The sequence below is a fragment of the Triticum dicoccoides genome, chromosome 5A (assembly GCF_002162155.2).
Source record: "Triticum dicoccoides isolate Atlit2015 ecotype Zavitan chromosome 5A, WEW_v2.0, whole genome shotgun sequence".
Classification (NCBI taxonomy): domain Eukaryota; kingdom Viridiplantae; phylum Streptophyta; class Magnoliopsida; order Poales; family Poaceae; genus Triticum; species Triticum dicoccoides.
In genome coordinates, this window is record NC_041388.1 from 613,713,644 (window position 1) to 613,727,349 (window position 13,706).

Genomic DNA, 13,706 nt, shown 5'->3' on the forward strand with positions numbered 1-13,706 from the left:
GCCGCCGGAGCACAACCACCGTCTGCCGTCGTCGGACTTCCCCGCATCGCCGCAGCTTCGACCTCGCGCAGCCACCTCGCACCGCCGCCGAATGACCAAGCCCATGGCGCGCGGCGGCCGCTCAGGTGACTGGGACGGCTCCAACGTCCACGAGGATACCGTCTCTGTCAGTGCGCCTTCGCTCGAGAACGTGTGACTGATGCTGTTGAGAAATGATGGTACGAATAATCAAAGACGGTTGAGTAAATCGAAGCTGCAGCGTCGGCCAGCTCTTCACCTAAACCCAGAAAATTGTAGCTATCGCCTAGCTATCTCGACCACACAAAGCACCTCCCTTTTTGGACTGACGACGCAGGCACAGGCATCCTGAATCTGGCCAACAACCGACCTAATCACACGATCACTTTGAACTGTATAAATTGCCAGGCATTGACCCATGTTCATACATCGCAGCAGCGCAGAAGCAACATCTTGCAGTCACCTGCTACACACGAGACAGAAAACCGTCTCTCAACAGTACCTTCGCTAATTCTAGCTATATATATGGCTTCCAACGCGAGCATGTTGGCCGTGATCATGGCGTGCGCGCTCCTCCTCGCCGGCAGCACGTGCCACGCCGCCCGCAACCTGGCCGGCACGACGCTGGCGGGTGCCGCTCCGGCTGCTAGCGCCGTCCCTGGCCTGCCGGCCGTGCCGACCTTGCCTGCCGTGCCCACGGACACGGTCACCCTGATGCCGCCCGTGCCGTCGGTCACTCTCCCCACCGTGCCGCAGGTGATGCTGCCGCCCATGCCCGCCATCGTCGTGCCCAAGGCGGTCCTGCCGCCCATGCCCAAGGTCACCCTACCCACCGTGCCGCAGGTGACGATGGCGCCAATGCCCGCCATTGTCGTGCCCAAGGTGACGCTGCCGCTGTTGCCGTTCGTCCCGAATGTGAATGTGCCTATGCCGTTCGCGGCACCACCCCCGTCAGCGTAGGCACGTCCTCGCGGCGGTGCTCTCGCCCTGTCCACGTCTACGATAGGGCTCCATTTCGTGTGAGAGTAGCGCCAGGTCACTCCGTGGACACGACGTACATTTTCTTACATGCAAGCTTGGTCTTTTATATGCGATGTATCACAGTGTCAGTAATTCTTGCCCTTTTTTTACGTCTCAGTAGTATATGTATTTGTAGTGTTTGAATGTTGAGGGTTTTGTCCCATTGTATGTATTTCTTGATCTTCTTAAATACAAATTACTATTTACGGTATTTGTATTTTTCCCACATAGAAATTTCTATTTAGAGCATCTCCAAACAGGCGCACGAAATATCAGGCGTGTGCTGGATAAACCGCCAGCTTGGCACGCGAGAGGCCGCGCGGGGCGCTCCAGCAGGCGCGCAGAAAAAACTGACGTGCATAGGGAAAAGCGGCAGCGTGCGGTGTGACGCCTAGCGTACTGGTTAAAAGCCGTGCGCCAGTACCCGCCAACCGCCATGATTTCCCTACCGCCGCGCCTTCTTCCTCGCCTCTTCCAGCGCCCCGCCGCCGCCGTGCCTTCTCCCGCGCCTCACTGCCGCCCCGCCGTCTCCCCCGCCATGCCGCCGCGCCCCCGGAGCAGCTCGGGCTTCCACGACGTCCGCCTCCACCCCTCCAGCGTGTATTACGCGGAGAACGCTCTGGCGATACACGCCTCGGGCTCGGAACATTCGAGGCCGCCCGCGCGTACGACGCGCTGGCATGGCACCTCAGGAGGCCACAGGCGCAGATGAACTTCTCCGATGTGCGGACGCGCGAGCAGGCGCAGGAACTTACGCCTCCCCCACGACTAATCACCAACAAGGATCGCCGCCTCCAGCGGAGGCGGGAGCGCCGCCTCCTCATCGACGAGGCAAACGAGCACGCCCTGGCGGTGTGGCCCGAGTGCTTCTCGCAGGATGTCGCTGCCACGAACGAGTACACGGCGCAGAGGATGGCAGAGCGAGCCATGCGTCGGGCGGACAAGCGTGCGGGGAAGGAACTGGTGGAAGCCCAGATCGAGCTGGGACCTGCGTCGAGCTGGGACCTGCGTCGACCTGAGACGATGAAGATCCTCAGTGGCTCGACGCGTTTACGTCGTCGGACTACATCACCGAGGAGGACGAGTAGTAGTTTTATCTACTTTTATTTAGCATCCTATGAACTAGCTTTGGTTTGGGGCTTGAACTATGCTATGGATTTGAACCATGTGTTGTTTCATATTTTTGTCGTATGTGTTGTTTCAATTTTTATCTAGTTTTATTTAAATTAGCATCGTTTTATCAGGTCACGTGCGCTGGATTTTGCGGCGCCTGGTGAAGCACTATAGCGACATGCTAAATTTTGCAGCATCCGGTAAAGCAACCACCCTTATGCGCGTGCTAAAATGCTATTTCGATGTTGTAAAAAAAATTTAGTGCGCCGCGCAATTGGCGTGCCTATTAGAGATGCTCTTACGCTGAGTTATACTTGTCATGCATATAACTGAGTTAACGAGTGATGTTATATCATCTCTTCCCTTCCAGGTGCTCGGAAAATCATCTCTAATCCCGCAAAAGGAAAACATCTCTAAAAAACGTACAATTGCACCAAATACTACAATTACAAAAAAACAGTTCAAATTGCATGAGTGTAATTGCACAAAAGGTGTAGTTGCACAAATATAAAAGTGCAACAAAATATTGAAACAAAATATAAAAGTACAATTTTTTTGTTGCGGACAATATAATTGAACCATATGAAAGTGTATCTGCACCCAACAAAACGCATATGCACAAAAAAAAGTTAATTGCACCCAAAAAGTGAAAGTGTGCAATTTATTTCCACGCATGATAAACAAAAAAAGAATGAAAATTTAAATGACAAAGATAAATTACTAAAACACTTTTGAAAACAAAAAAAAATAAACACAAACATTCTTGGGAAATGCATTTGTACCTGCGCAAGCGGTACACGAGTTATCACATCCATCCATTGACAAAAGACTGCATTGAGATGTGGAAAAAGTGGTGGTGGAGGTAATATGTTTCTAGCCATTCTGTATATACTTTGAAAATGAGAGAAGAACTAATGTGATCCCTGCGGCATGACACAAAGGCATCTCATGACCCACTAAGAGCCCGAAAAGCCTGGTAAAAGGCAACAAATTTGGAAGAAACAACACCTAGTTCTTTGTGTTTCTTCTCGATGCCATGGTTGCCCGTTGAGATGGAAGACCATTTTTTATATGTTAGCAAGGCTGACTCTACCTAATAAAGATAAAAAAAAGACCGTATTCAAAGAACTTCATGTACTTTGCTATGCAAAGTCAAGGTAATCAAGCGATATAAAACCAAGGTAATCAAATGCATACAAGCCCATGGAGGACGCTGTTACCCGCCAAAGAAAAGACACTGTAAGTTCAGGCATTGCAGCAAAGCTGGTAAAGAAATTTACAACAAAGATCCCGCTGCATTTGCATGGTTTTACTCCAGAAATGTCGCTGGACAGATTGATCACACAGGAACAGAAAAATAGAGGGTAAGCAACAGTTGCGACAGAGAAAACGGTGGCATGTCCTACACTCCCTACTCACTCGGCCCATACCTTTAGGCATGCGGCATCGCTCAGTTGCGACATTGTAGCAAGCACGTCCCAAAATAGTACTAATTCATGATATTATTCTTACAGACGAATGTGAGATTTGCAAAAATAGTAGGAAACGATACAGTTGCGTTGTGTTACTCCACGGTGTCACTGAACACAACATAATAACATACTTACTGTAAATCTTACTGTATTGTTTTGGGTCTTCTCCCTTTGCCAGCTGCTCTCTTCCATACAGTGTGACAGGATAACTATACTGCCGGCATTTGACCAAAAGGCCCAGACGCAGTCCACACAAAGTAACTATTCTGGATGCAAGCAACAAATTTATCTAATCCACTTCAGCGTCTAGTGAGGTTCTGGGCAGTTTATCACACATCAGCGCTGGATGAATGTCGCCACCAGGGCAACAACTGCGGCAGCGGCTTTGGGCCTTGACTTCTCGTCCTCGAACAGCACAGCCAAGATGACGGCGGCTTTCGAGGAAGAATTGAATACTGCCGGAATGTGCAGCGCACACCATGCGACGTTCCCACCTACTTGCTCAACCATCAGCAGAATCCTTGAATTAGAAGAATCAAGTTTCCAAATCAGAAAAGCAAAGTAGCACTTCATATAAAGAACGGGGAACAGGGCCAAACCATCGTTGTCTGCAAACCAACTGGTCACCCCAGCTAAAATAGACTACACCAACAAATCCGCAGCTGAAGCCTTTTGAATCAATCTGTAACTAACATCACAACAGACATACATAAAATCCAGAATAAAGGAAATACATAAAATCCTCTGTCGAAGGCATACATAAAATCCATAAAAGCCAATGCCTTCAAAAGAAAAGGCTCTTGATACCTAAACAACGTGGCAAACAAGAGGCTTAAAGCTTCAACATGTATGGAGTATTCGCTCAAGATGTTTAAACATATCCTACGATGGGAATAAGTTATGGTACTTGCACCACAAGTAATCGTTCATTACCCATAAATAGTTACCACCAAAGGCATTCATAAGAGACTGTCAATAGATCCTATTGATAAACTGTATCAATAGGTAAACTCTTAAATACAGAAATATACCTTCCACCCCTTCATAAAGAAATCAAGATTTGTCTTCTTTCTTGCTACAGAAACCATGAACCGGTTAACAGATTCCTTAAGTAGTTACTCCAATGAGAGGGAAACTTGACATGGTTAGTGAAAATATAAAACCCACAATGGAGATGTGTCGGCATTAGTCATGTTATTGGATGGCAAAAGAAAATGAACCATTCAAAGGACTAAGGAGGACAGCAGACCACTAATTCCTTTGTAATTGCCTTCCCAGCAAGCACATCAAGTGTCTGTTCCTTGTCCCTCACTTCAGTCTGTTTCTTAATGTTTTGTATTCAGAAAATGGATAATTGATGCCCCATCTGCTTTCAGGCATCAAACAGAGGAAACCAAAGATGGTGGCCTGGAACTTAATTGACCTAAGGTTCAATAACAATCATATGTCCTAGAATTATGTTACCTAATAAATCACAAAGATAGGAAATAATTCTAAGAGCATATTGGATTATTCAGGGTATGTAGCTGACAATATTGGTTTTCTATATATGAATTATGTTCAGAAAAGAACAAGAGTGGAATGCATACCCAAATTCTACAAGATGACTACCTATGCAGATACAGCTGGAAAGAACATGCGAATAACTTCTACATTGTCTAAATATGCATTGCGGAAGCACCAACATATCAGTGCATCCATTTAACTTGATAGAAGCACCTTGCATAACACAATAAACCGAGCTTACAAATACAATTCTCATAGCAGTACAAAAGGGCACATACAATCAACAAATTCTGACCAAAACCAGAGATTAGTGACCAGAAGGAAGTTGTTGAGCAAAATCTCAAAACTGGAGTTGTAGGGGAGGGAGGAAAGTGAGAGCATACATAAGCCAAGAAGAAGAATCAGGAATGAGAGAGATTAACATAAAACCAGTAAATTGGGGCAGGGTGAAAAATAAATGAAGGTAACGGCAAGGAACAACAACAACAACAACAAAGCCTTTAGTCCCAAACAAATTGGGGTAGGCTAAAGGTGAAATCCATAAGATCTCGCGACCAACTCATGGCTCTGACACATGGATAGCAAGCTTCCACACACCCCTATCCATAACTAGTTCTTTGGTGATACTCCAATCCTTCAGGTCTCTCTTAACGGACTCCTCCCATGTCAAATTCGATCTACCCCGACCTCTCTTGACTTCTCCGCACGCTTTAGCCGTCCGCTATGCACTGGAGCTTCCGGAGGCCTGCGCTGAATATGCCCAAACCATCACAGACGATGTTGGACAAGCTTCTCTTCAATTGGTGCCACCCCAACTCTATCTCGTATATCATCATTCCGGACTCGATCCTTCCTTGTGTAGCCACACATCCATCTCAACATACGCATCTCCGCCACACCTAACTGTTGAACATGTCGCCTTTTAGTCGGCTAACACTCAGCGCCATACAACATTGCGGGTCAAACCGCCGTCCTATAAAACTTGCCTTTAGCTTTTGTGGCACCCTCTTGTCAAAGAGAATGCCAGAAACTTGGCGCCACTTCATCTATCCGGCTTTGGTAACGGCAAGGAAAAGGAGGTGAAAATCGTGGGGGAGTTGAGACATGCCGGTGTGAGCGGCACAAAGAAAGTTGAAGAACTGGTGGCAAATAGCAGGCAAAGCAGGTTCAATTACCAGCCTCATCAAGATGGCAGCTTCGCCGGCGCTTAGACATCGGATTTGCTAGCCCAGGAGGAACAGAAATGAAGGATACCACAAATTTATGGAGAATGGACGCCGAGGTGCGTCAAAGAAGCCCATGTGAATATGGGAATTTCTACCGCGTGACAAGATGACTTTTTCTTCTAAAATGAGAGCGAGTGGCACTCCTAGCATGCAATCTTCGACCGGTTGTACCGAGTACAAAGCCCGAAGACCAATTCCAACATGATCAACTCCAGGGCTCTTAAGTCAGTCTTCAAAGCAGCAGCGTTCCAAGAGATGGTAGACCTCTAGCGCGACCACATTCACACTGTAAAAAGCCCTAGTCTAAAGTATGACTGTGAAGGAAACCATTTTGAACACCAAGTCGTGCGCCACCTCCTCAGAGCTTCGTCAATAGTAACGGCAACCTCCCCTCCTAGCCCCATCTACCGTCATCTTGTTGGGAGTCTTGTCTATTTAAATCACTCGTCCGCACATTTCATATCCCGTTCATAGTCACCACACCCAGTCAGTTTTTCTCTGCTCCCACTTCAATCCACTATAGTCACCACATATGTGTTCTACGATATCTTCATGGGACTCTCGCGGTCTCTTCTTCCCATTCATTTATCCCTTTCTGCTTACTATGTTTTTGTGGTTTTCTCATTGCATGGATCTTCATGAGACTCTCTCGCTGTCTCTTCTTCCCATGCTCAAATTCGTCACCCCTTTCCGCTTAATGTTTTTCTTGGTGGTTTCTCATTGTCTGGAAGACGAAGAAACATACTACACTTTCTTGTTCGAATGTAGAGGCTAAGTTGCGAGGTACGGCTATTTTGACAGTAGATGTGACTTGGCTTTGATGGCTGCTCGAGGATTTTGTGTTTCAATCACTACATCTACTACTCTCTTATCAGATAGTATAAGTGCTATCAGTATCGTGTGCGGCCTTTTGAAGCATGAGCTCGCCAAGTATATTGGTGTTGATGCTTCCTTGGTGTGCTCCAGTGTGCAAGATCAAATTATTGCTCTTCAGTATGTGCCTTCCGATGTTGACCGATTTATTAACGAAGGCCCAGACTAGAGCACCACACAACTTCTATCTCTCCAAACTCAGTGTTGTTGATCCACCATGAGCTTGAGGATTTGGGTGCTTCGGTTTATAAGGGAAATTGGATCGAAAACCAAACAAAGCAGGCCAATTTACAAGGAAAAGTAGCACAAAAACCACACAAGCATCACAGCCTCATCTACAGCACAACACATGCGACAATTGCACTAAACACACTCCCCCAAATCCAATATTGCCGCTCTAATGATTTCACTCGCACGCGAGCCACATAGCAGAAATGCCCAACTGCCGACAACCAAACAAACCCACTCGGCACAATAGTTCTTCCACCTCACTCCACAACAACCACGTCATGCCAACCCGAGTAGTAGATTCGCGTGTAGACACCAGATCCACCCACTGCCACGGCTGACGCACATGCGTAGGGTGGTGGATGATGCCTCTCTCCTCCCAGAACCCTCTTATGTCTTCCCTCTTCCTTGCTTCCCCTATCGTCATCCCCTTGCCCCTCAGCTCTGGGTCCAACAAGGCGGCTGACGGCGAAGGCAGTCCGCTCCCAACAGTTTTTTCACCCCTTCCCCCACACCCCCCGCGTACTCTCCGCTACCTGCTAGTCCAATTGGGAATCCTTTTCCTGTCTACAAGTTGTTTTGTGCGCTGCCTTGTTCCTCCATCCCGTGCTCCCATGCAGGTTGTCGCCATAGCCGCTAGCTCAAGCACCACCAACGGTGGAGCAAGAGCACGGGCAGTCGGCACCGTCTCCGTCTTACGCAAGGACGCAGAGTGCCCAAGAGCATGCCACTACCTGTCGCCAAGGCCAGGGACGCCCAACAAGGGAACGTGGAACGCGGAATCAAGTACGTGTCACACAACCCGCAAACAAGGCAAGGACGACAAGCCAGATTAGCGGGAAACGAGAGTATAAGGGAGGTACATGGAAGCGATGAAAACACTATCTGGACGGGACACCCGCCATCCTCTACCATTTCTTCGCTTGAACTTGCAAAGAGGTGCCCTGAGCTGAGTTGCTCGCCCCAGTTTTCCCCTCATGGTATTTTGTAAGACCTGGCACTTTCCTTCCCCCTGGCGCCAAGGGAGGGTCCTTGGCCGATGCATGGTTGCCTGCAATCACTCCGTTTGCATTCACATTGTTTGCATTGACATTGCATGTACCGGTATTTCCATTCGTAGGGTGAAAATAATATTTCTCCTTATACATCGGGTCGAGGCATGCCCCAACTTGCCCTCCACGACCACCTTGGCCTCTACTACCCAGCCACATCTTCCACAAGTAGTGCTACCACGAGGTTGAGCAATGAACTCATCATCATAAAATCGCTAAACTGAAACTTCTTTGGATCATGAACCCCATCCATGCATTGTTCTATAACATTTTATCATAATTTGCGCAAAAATGCAACATCTTCTCATATAGCACGGGGAACAATTGGGCAGTTTACCTAGCTCAACATTCCCTAACAACCTCAAAGGGGGCTTCTCCAATTTAACCTTGACGTGCACTCAAACAAACTTTCATATTCAACGCCATTTAGCCCAAGCCCCACATCTAACACTTCTCGTCTTCTCTTGTCTTGGAAGCCATTGCTTTAGCCACTACTCTGTAATGCAGCAAGTCCGATCGACCCATGATCCGAGCCCAAACACATGCGGAGTTATAACGGTGACATATTCCAGTATACTCCTCAATTACCATAGCATGGTGCCTAAAGAGCCAAGGAGCCCCATGCATGGTTGTGATTCCAATCCCCAAAACACTTAAACTCTATTGTAAAAGTGTAATAATAAGTGGTATGAATTTGACTCCTTTGCATTGCCTAAGCCACCTGCATGGCGATGTAAAAAGCAGGACGACTGAAGAGAGCCTTAACCTTAATCAGCACCGCCCAACAAGCCTCGCACGTGGGATCTCCAATTTGGTACTCAAGGAGGAGGAAGATCACCCAGTTTGGAAGCAAACATACATCGTCAAGTACTTCGCGTATCGTGTGTTCTTCATGGGCTCCAGCTCGTCCCCCACAACAAAGTGTTGTGGAAAGCGTGGGCATCCATCAAATGCAAGATCCACATGTGGCTCACTCCCCACAAACGTTTGTGGTCCATCGACTGTCATCATTAGCATGGTCTTGTCAACCATGTCGCATGTCCCCACTACTCTAGTGCCCCTGAGACTGCCAAACACATGTTCATCAGTTGCTCCTCAGCAGCAATCTAGCAATCGTTGCTCGCCTCTTTGGTGTCACTCTTGCCCTCCCAACCAGGGGCCGACATTTCCCGTTCCGACTAGTGGATTGGTTGTCGAGCAACTAGTCCATCTTTGGTGCGCCAGGATCTCAAGCCAGCATTGTTGCTCACAATCTAGACAATCTAGAAGGAACACAACGCTTGGGTCATCAACGATCGACAATCTATAGAGACAACGACACGATGATGAAGCTCTGCTTCGGATTGCGGTTGCAACAACGCGGTTGGCAGATATCTTGAGGTACCGTTTATGGTCTACTTACCATCGTCATCGCCACTGTATGGACATCCACGTCGCCTACACCATCTGCTTAAGTGCCCCAAAGACTTCTCAACACATGTTCACCAGTTGTTCCTTCTCGACATCAATCTAGAATTGGTGTTCGCCTCTTCAGCATCACCAATGCCCCCAAGGAGCGGCGTTTCCCTTTCCAACTGGTGGATTAGCCGTCGGGCGACAATGCCACCTTCGGTGCACTACGAACTCGGGTCAGTAGTGTTGCTCGCATTCTAGACCATTTGGAAGGAACACAGTGCCAAAGTGTTCAACATGTTGGAGTAATATATTATAGTTGTGTACCCTTTGTATTTTTTCCATTATACAAGGGGCTTTCTGCATATTGCAACACACATGTACTTCTAGTCTATGTCCAACTAGGAATACAAGTTGCATCTTCCTAACATGGTATTAGAGCCTAGGATTTCTTCCTCACACATAACTCGCGTTCCTCTTCAAATCGATCCCAAGTTTTTGATCAATTTTTCTCAGGCTAGTACGCTCATGTGCAACCACACCTCCCTGACCCGCGTCGGTGTCTATCCCGACGACTATCGTCATCGCTCCGCTGCCTCTAGATCAGGATCACAACCTTCCTTGTCCGGGCCTCTCGCGCCCCAATAAATTCCCACATGTCGCCCCTCTCATCATGCCCTTCCGATCTCCGTACCTCCGCCTCCATCAGGCTCGCCCCTTGTGGCCACCTCCGTCGTGCTCGCACCGTAGGCTATCTAGCCTACATCTTCAGGAGGTCGCGCCTCATCGCCATGTATAGAAGGTCAACGCCTCGCCGCCATCTCCGAGAGCCCGGCGCCCTACCACTACAAGAGGCCACGCATTGTTGCAAACTCAAACTAGTTGGCGCCAACCGCAATCTTCGAGACGTCCTTTGTTGCAGGTCACGGTATCGGCTCCCTCTTGCTACACGCAGGACCTCAATGACAGACTTCGCCACTAGACCTCAGACCCGGCAGCCCATCCTGCTGACTGGCTTTGCCCCTACCTCGTGTACCCTATTCGCTGCTCTTCCTTGCTCTTTTGCTCCCTTGTTTGTAAGACGGACCTAGTTTTGTAGAAGAGTAAAGGAACAAAAAACAGGTGTGTTGACTTCATTGGACATAGTTTCTCAAGCTTACCCTACACTAACCCCATCTCACACATGTGTCGTCCATCGATGCTTGATGCTCCTCCACCTATGACGTTGCTCCCACCCAGTGCCTTCCGCAGGCTATGGTGGTGGCTCCATAGTGTCGCCTCTCGCGACCTCTGTTGACGGTGATGGTCGCTCTACACAAACTCCCCTCGCGGCTTTCATCAGTAGTGTTGGTGCACATCACTCCATCGACTACATCGGACATGCGCCTTCCCTTCGCGCTTGGTGCTTGTCGTGCTACATCGCTTCCTCTAGCGGCTTACACAGGTGGTAGTGGACACTTCTCTTCCGGTGATTCGACGTCGGCCACTTCAGCGGTGTCCTTCACCACGCTGGAGATTGCACGACTTCGACACCTACCTACTGCTTCAGTTGAACCCCTGACTACGCTGGGGATTACGAGATTTCAGTGTCTGCTAGATGCTTCTTTTAGTTCTCCATCAACAGTTTTGTTGTTGATTCTTTCAATATTGATACCACTTTTTACGAAGTCAGAGCTAAATTTTCCATCGATCCTTGATTGTGTAGCATCTTTTCATATGACTCATGATTCTTCTAGTTTGTCCTCCATTCAAACCTCTAGATTCTCCTATTCATGTTCTTACTACTGATGGTACTCCCCTCCCAATCGATCATCGAGACAATCTTAGCACTTTTTCTTTTCATGCTCCTTTTGCTCAAGTTTCTTGACTTACCATGTAGCTCATTTCAAGTGATCAGATTGTCGACTCTGGTTGTAGTCAATCTCGACTTTGACTCTTGTTCGGATTAGGATCAGTCACACGGGTGCTCTACTTGGTGCTTGCCCTCGGCATTGTAACTCCTAGGGCCTCCAGGAGCTTGACAGGCTTCACCTTCCCTCTGCCACCGCCATCAATCTCTTCACCCCTTTTACCTTGACTACCGGCTCTTTGTGGCATCATCGTCTCGGTCACTTGTGTGGCTCTCGTCCCTCATCCCTAGTTCGACATGGTCTTCTTGGATCTGTCTTTAGCATCGTGTTTTTAGACCATCAGGTTTGTCGGCTTGGTAAACAAGTTCAATTACTTTATCCTCATAGCGAGACGGTGTCTCAACGTTCTTTCCATCTTGTTCACTCTGATGTTTGGGGTCCAGCTCCCTTTGCCTCGAAAGGAGGCCATCACTACTATATTCTCCATAGATCATTTCTCTTGACACAGAGTTCTTTTGGTGGCTTCTAGAAATAGCTGGAATAAGTTGCGCCCTACCTAGCTTATTCTAGAAACCCAACAAAATAAATTTGGTTGGGTTTTTATAGGCTTCTAAAAATAAATTTGATTGGGTTTCTAGAATAAGTTGGGTAGGGGGCAGCTTATTCTGGAAGCCCAAAAAGCCAGCAAAAGCACTCGCCCTAAGAAGTTTGCCACCATGGTTCATACTCAGTTTTCCACTCATGCCCATGTCTTCCGTGCAGATTCTGCTCGTGAGTATATCTCTCATTTGCTGCGTGGATTCTTTGCTGAGTAGGGCACACTTGTTCAGTTCTCTTGTCCACGTGTTCAAATTATGGTGTTGATGAGCGCAAGCATCGTCACCTTCTTGAGGCGGTTCATGCGTTGATGATCACCGGCTCTCTTCCGCGTTACTTATGGGTTGACGTTGCTCTACTTCCACCTATCTCATCAAGATTCAGCCATCTGCGTGGTGTAATTTCTCTCAAGTGTCTTTTTGGTTGTTCTTGTGATTGTTCAGCACTTCGTTTGTTTCGTTACGTTTGCTATGTTCTTCTTGCCCCCCTCCCCCACCCAACACACCAAACAGACTCCTCAATCTATTGAATGTGTGTTCTTAGGTTGAAGTGATGAGCACATCAGTGTTGGGATCAATTCACCTCTCAAACACATAACTATTAGTATTATCCAATTATAATCTGCAGAGGGCCATATACGCTGCAGCCTGGCCAGCAGGAACATTACCATAGTTTGGCATTACTGCTACGGCATGAACTTACTTCAGAATATGGAAATCTCCCAATAATACAAGCAGCTAGTATTGTACCTAGAAGCAAACATCCTGAGGGACTCTAGTAACGGCAGTAATCTCGCGCCTCTCCCAAGACAAACGATCATGAGACCAGAATCGCTCCCACGCAACGGCCGCAACACCAAAGGACGAAGCGCACTCGTAGTAGGAGGGGGAGGGGGGGGCAAACCTTACCGACTCGCTCTCGTGGAGCCGACGCTCTGCAGGCAGGCCACATAGGTCTCCCGCGCTGTCGCCGCCGCCATCCGCCATGGACACCCGGCGAGTCCATTTCCGTCGCAGCCGCGCGCCAAAGGATCACCGATGCGCCCCTGCTCATTGGAATCCTAAATTCCCCGCCGGCAGATTGAGGCTGGGTGAGAGGCTGGGAGGGGAGGCGGGACTGCAGGAGAAGGGGCGCTCATCTCTCTCTCTCTCTCTCTCTCTCTCTCTCTCTCTCTCTCTCTCTCTGCTCGCTGGCCTGCCGCCACAGCAGGTTCTAGGTCGAAGGGGGAGCGGGGCCGCGGAGAAAAGGGATTGGGCTTTGGGGTTGGTTCGTTGGGCTTGGGTGTTTCGGCCTGGCATCTCGGGTGACTCATGGGCCGTCGTGTCTCCGGTTCTTGTCTTAGAAAAAATGGAAAATCTT

General features: G+C 48.4%; 1 protein-coding gene across 1 annotated transcript; it reads left to right on the top strand.

The window, feature by feature from the left end:
- Positions 1-462: 462 nt before the first annotated feature.
- Positions 463-1,249, top strand: LOC119303406 (protein app1-like). Its single transcript, XM_037580534.1, has one exon. The coding sequence runs from the start codon at positions 544-546 to the stop codon at positions 976-978; it is 435 nt and encodes a 144-aa protein (XP_037436431.1). The 5' UTR covers positions 463-543; the 3' UTR covers positions 979-1,249.
- Positions 1,250-13,706: the final 12,457 nt, after the last annotated feature.

What these genes read in the sequence shown, in the direction of transcription:
- LOC119303406 (XM_037580534.1), top strand. Translation starts at nt 544, where the DNA reads ATGGCTTCCAACGCGAGCATGTTGGCCGTGATCATGGCGTGCGCGCTC.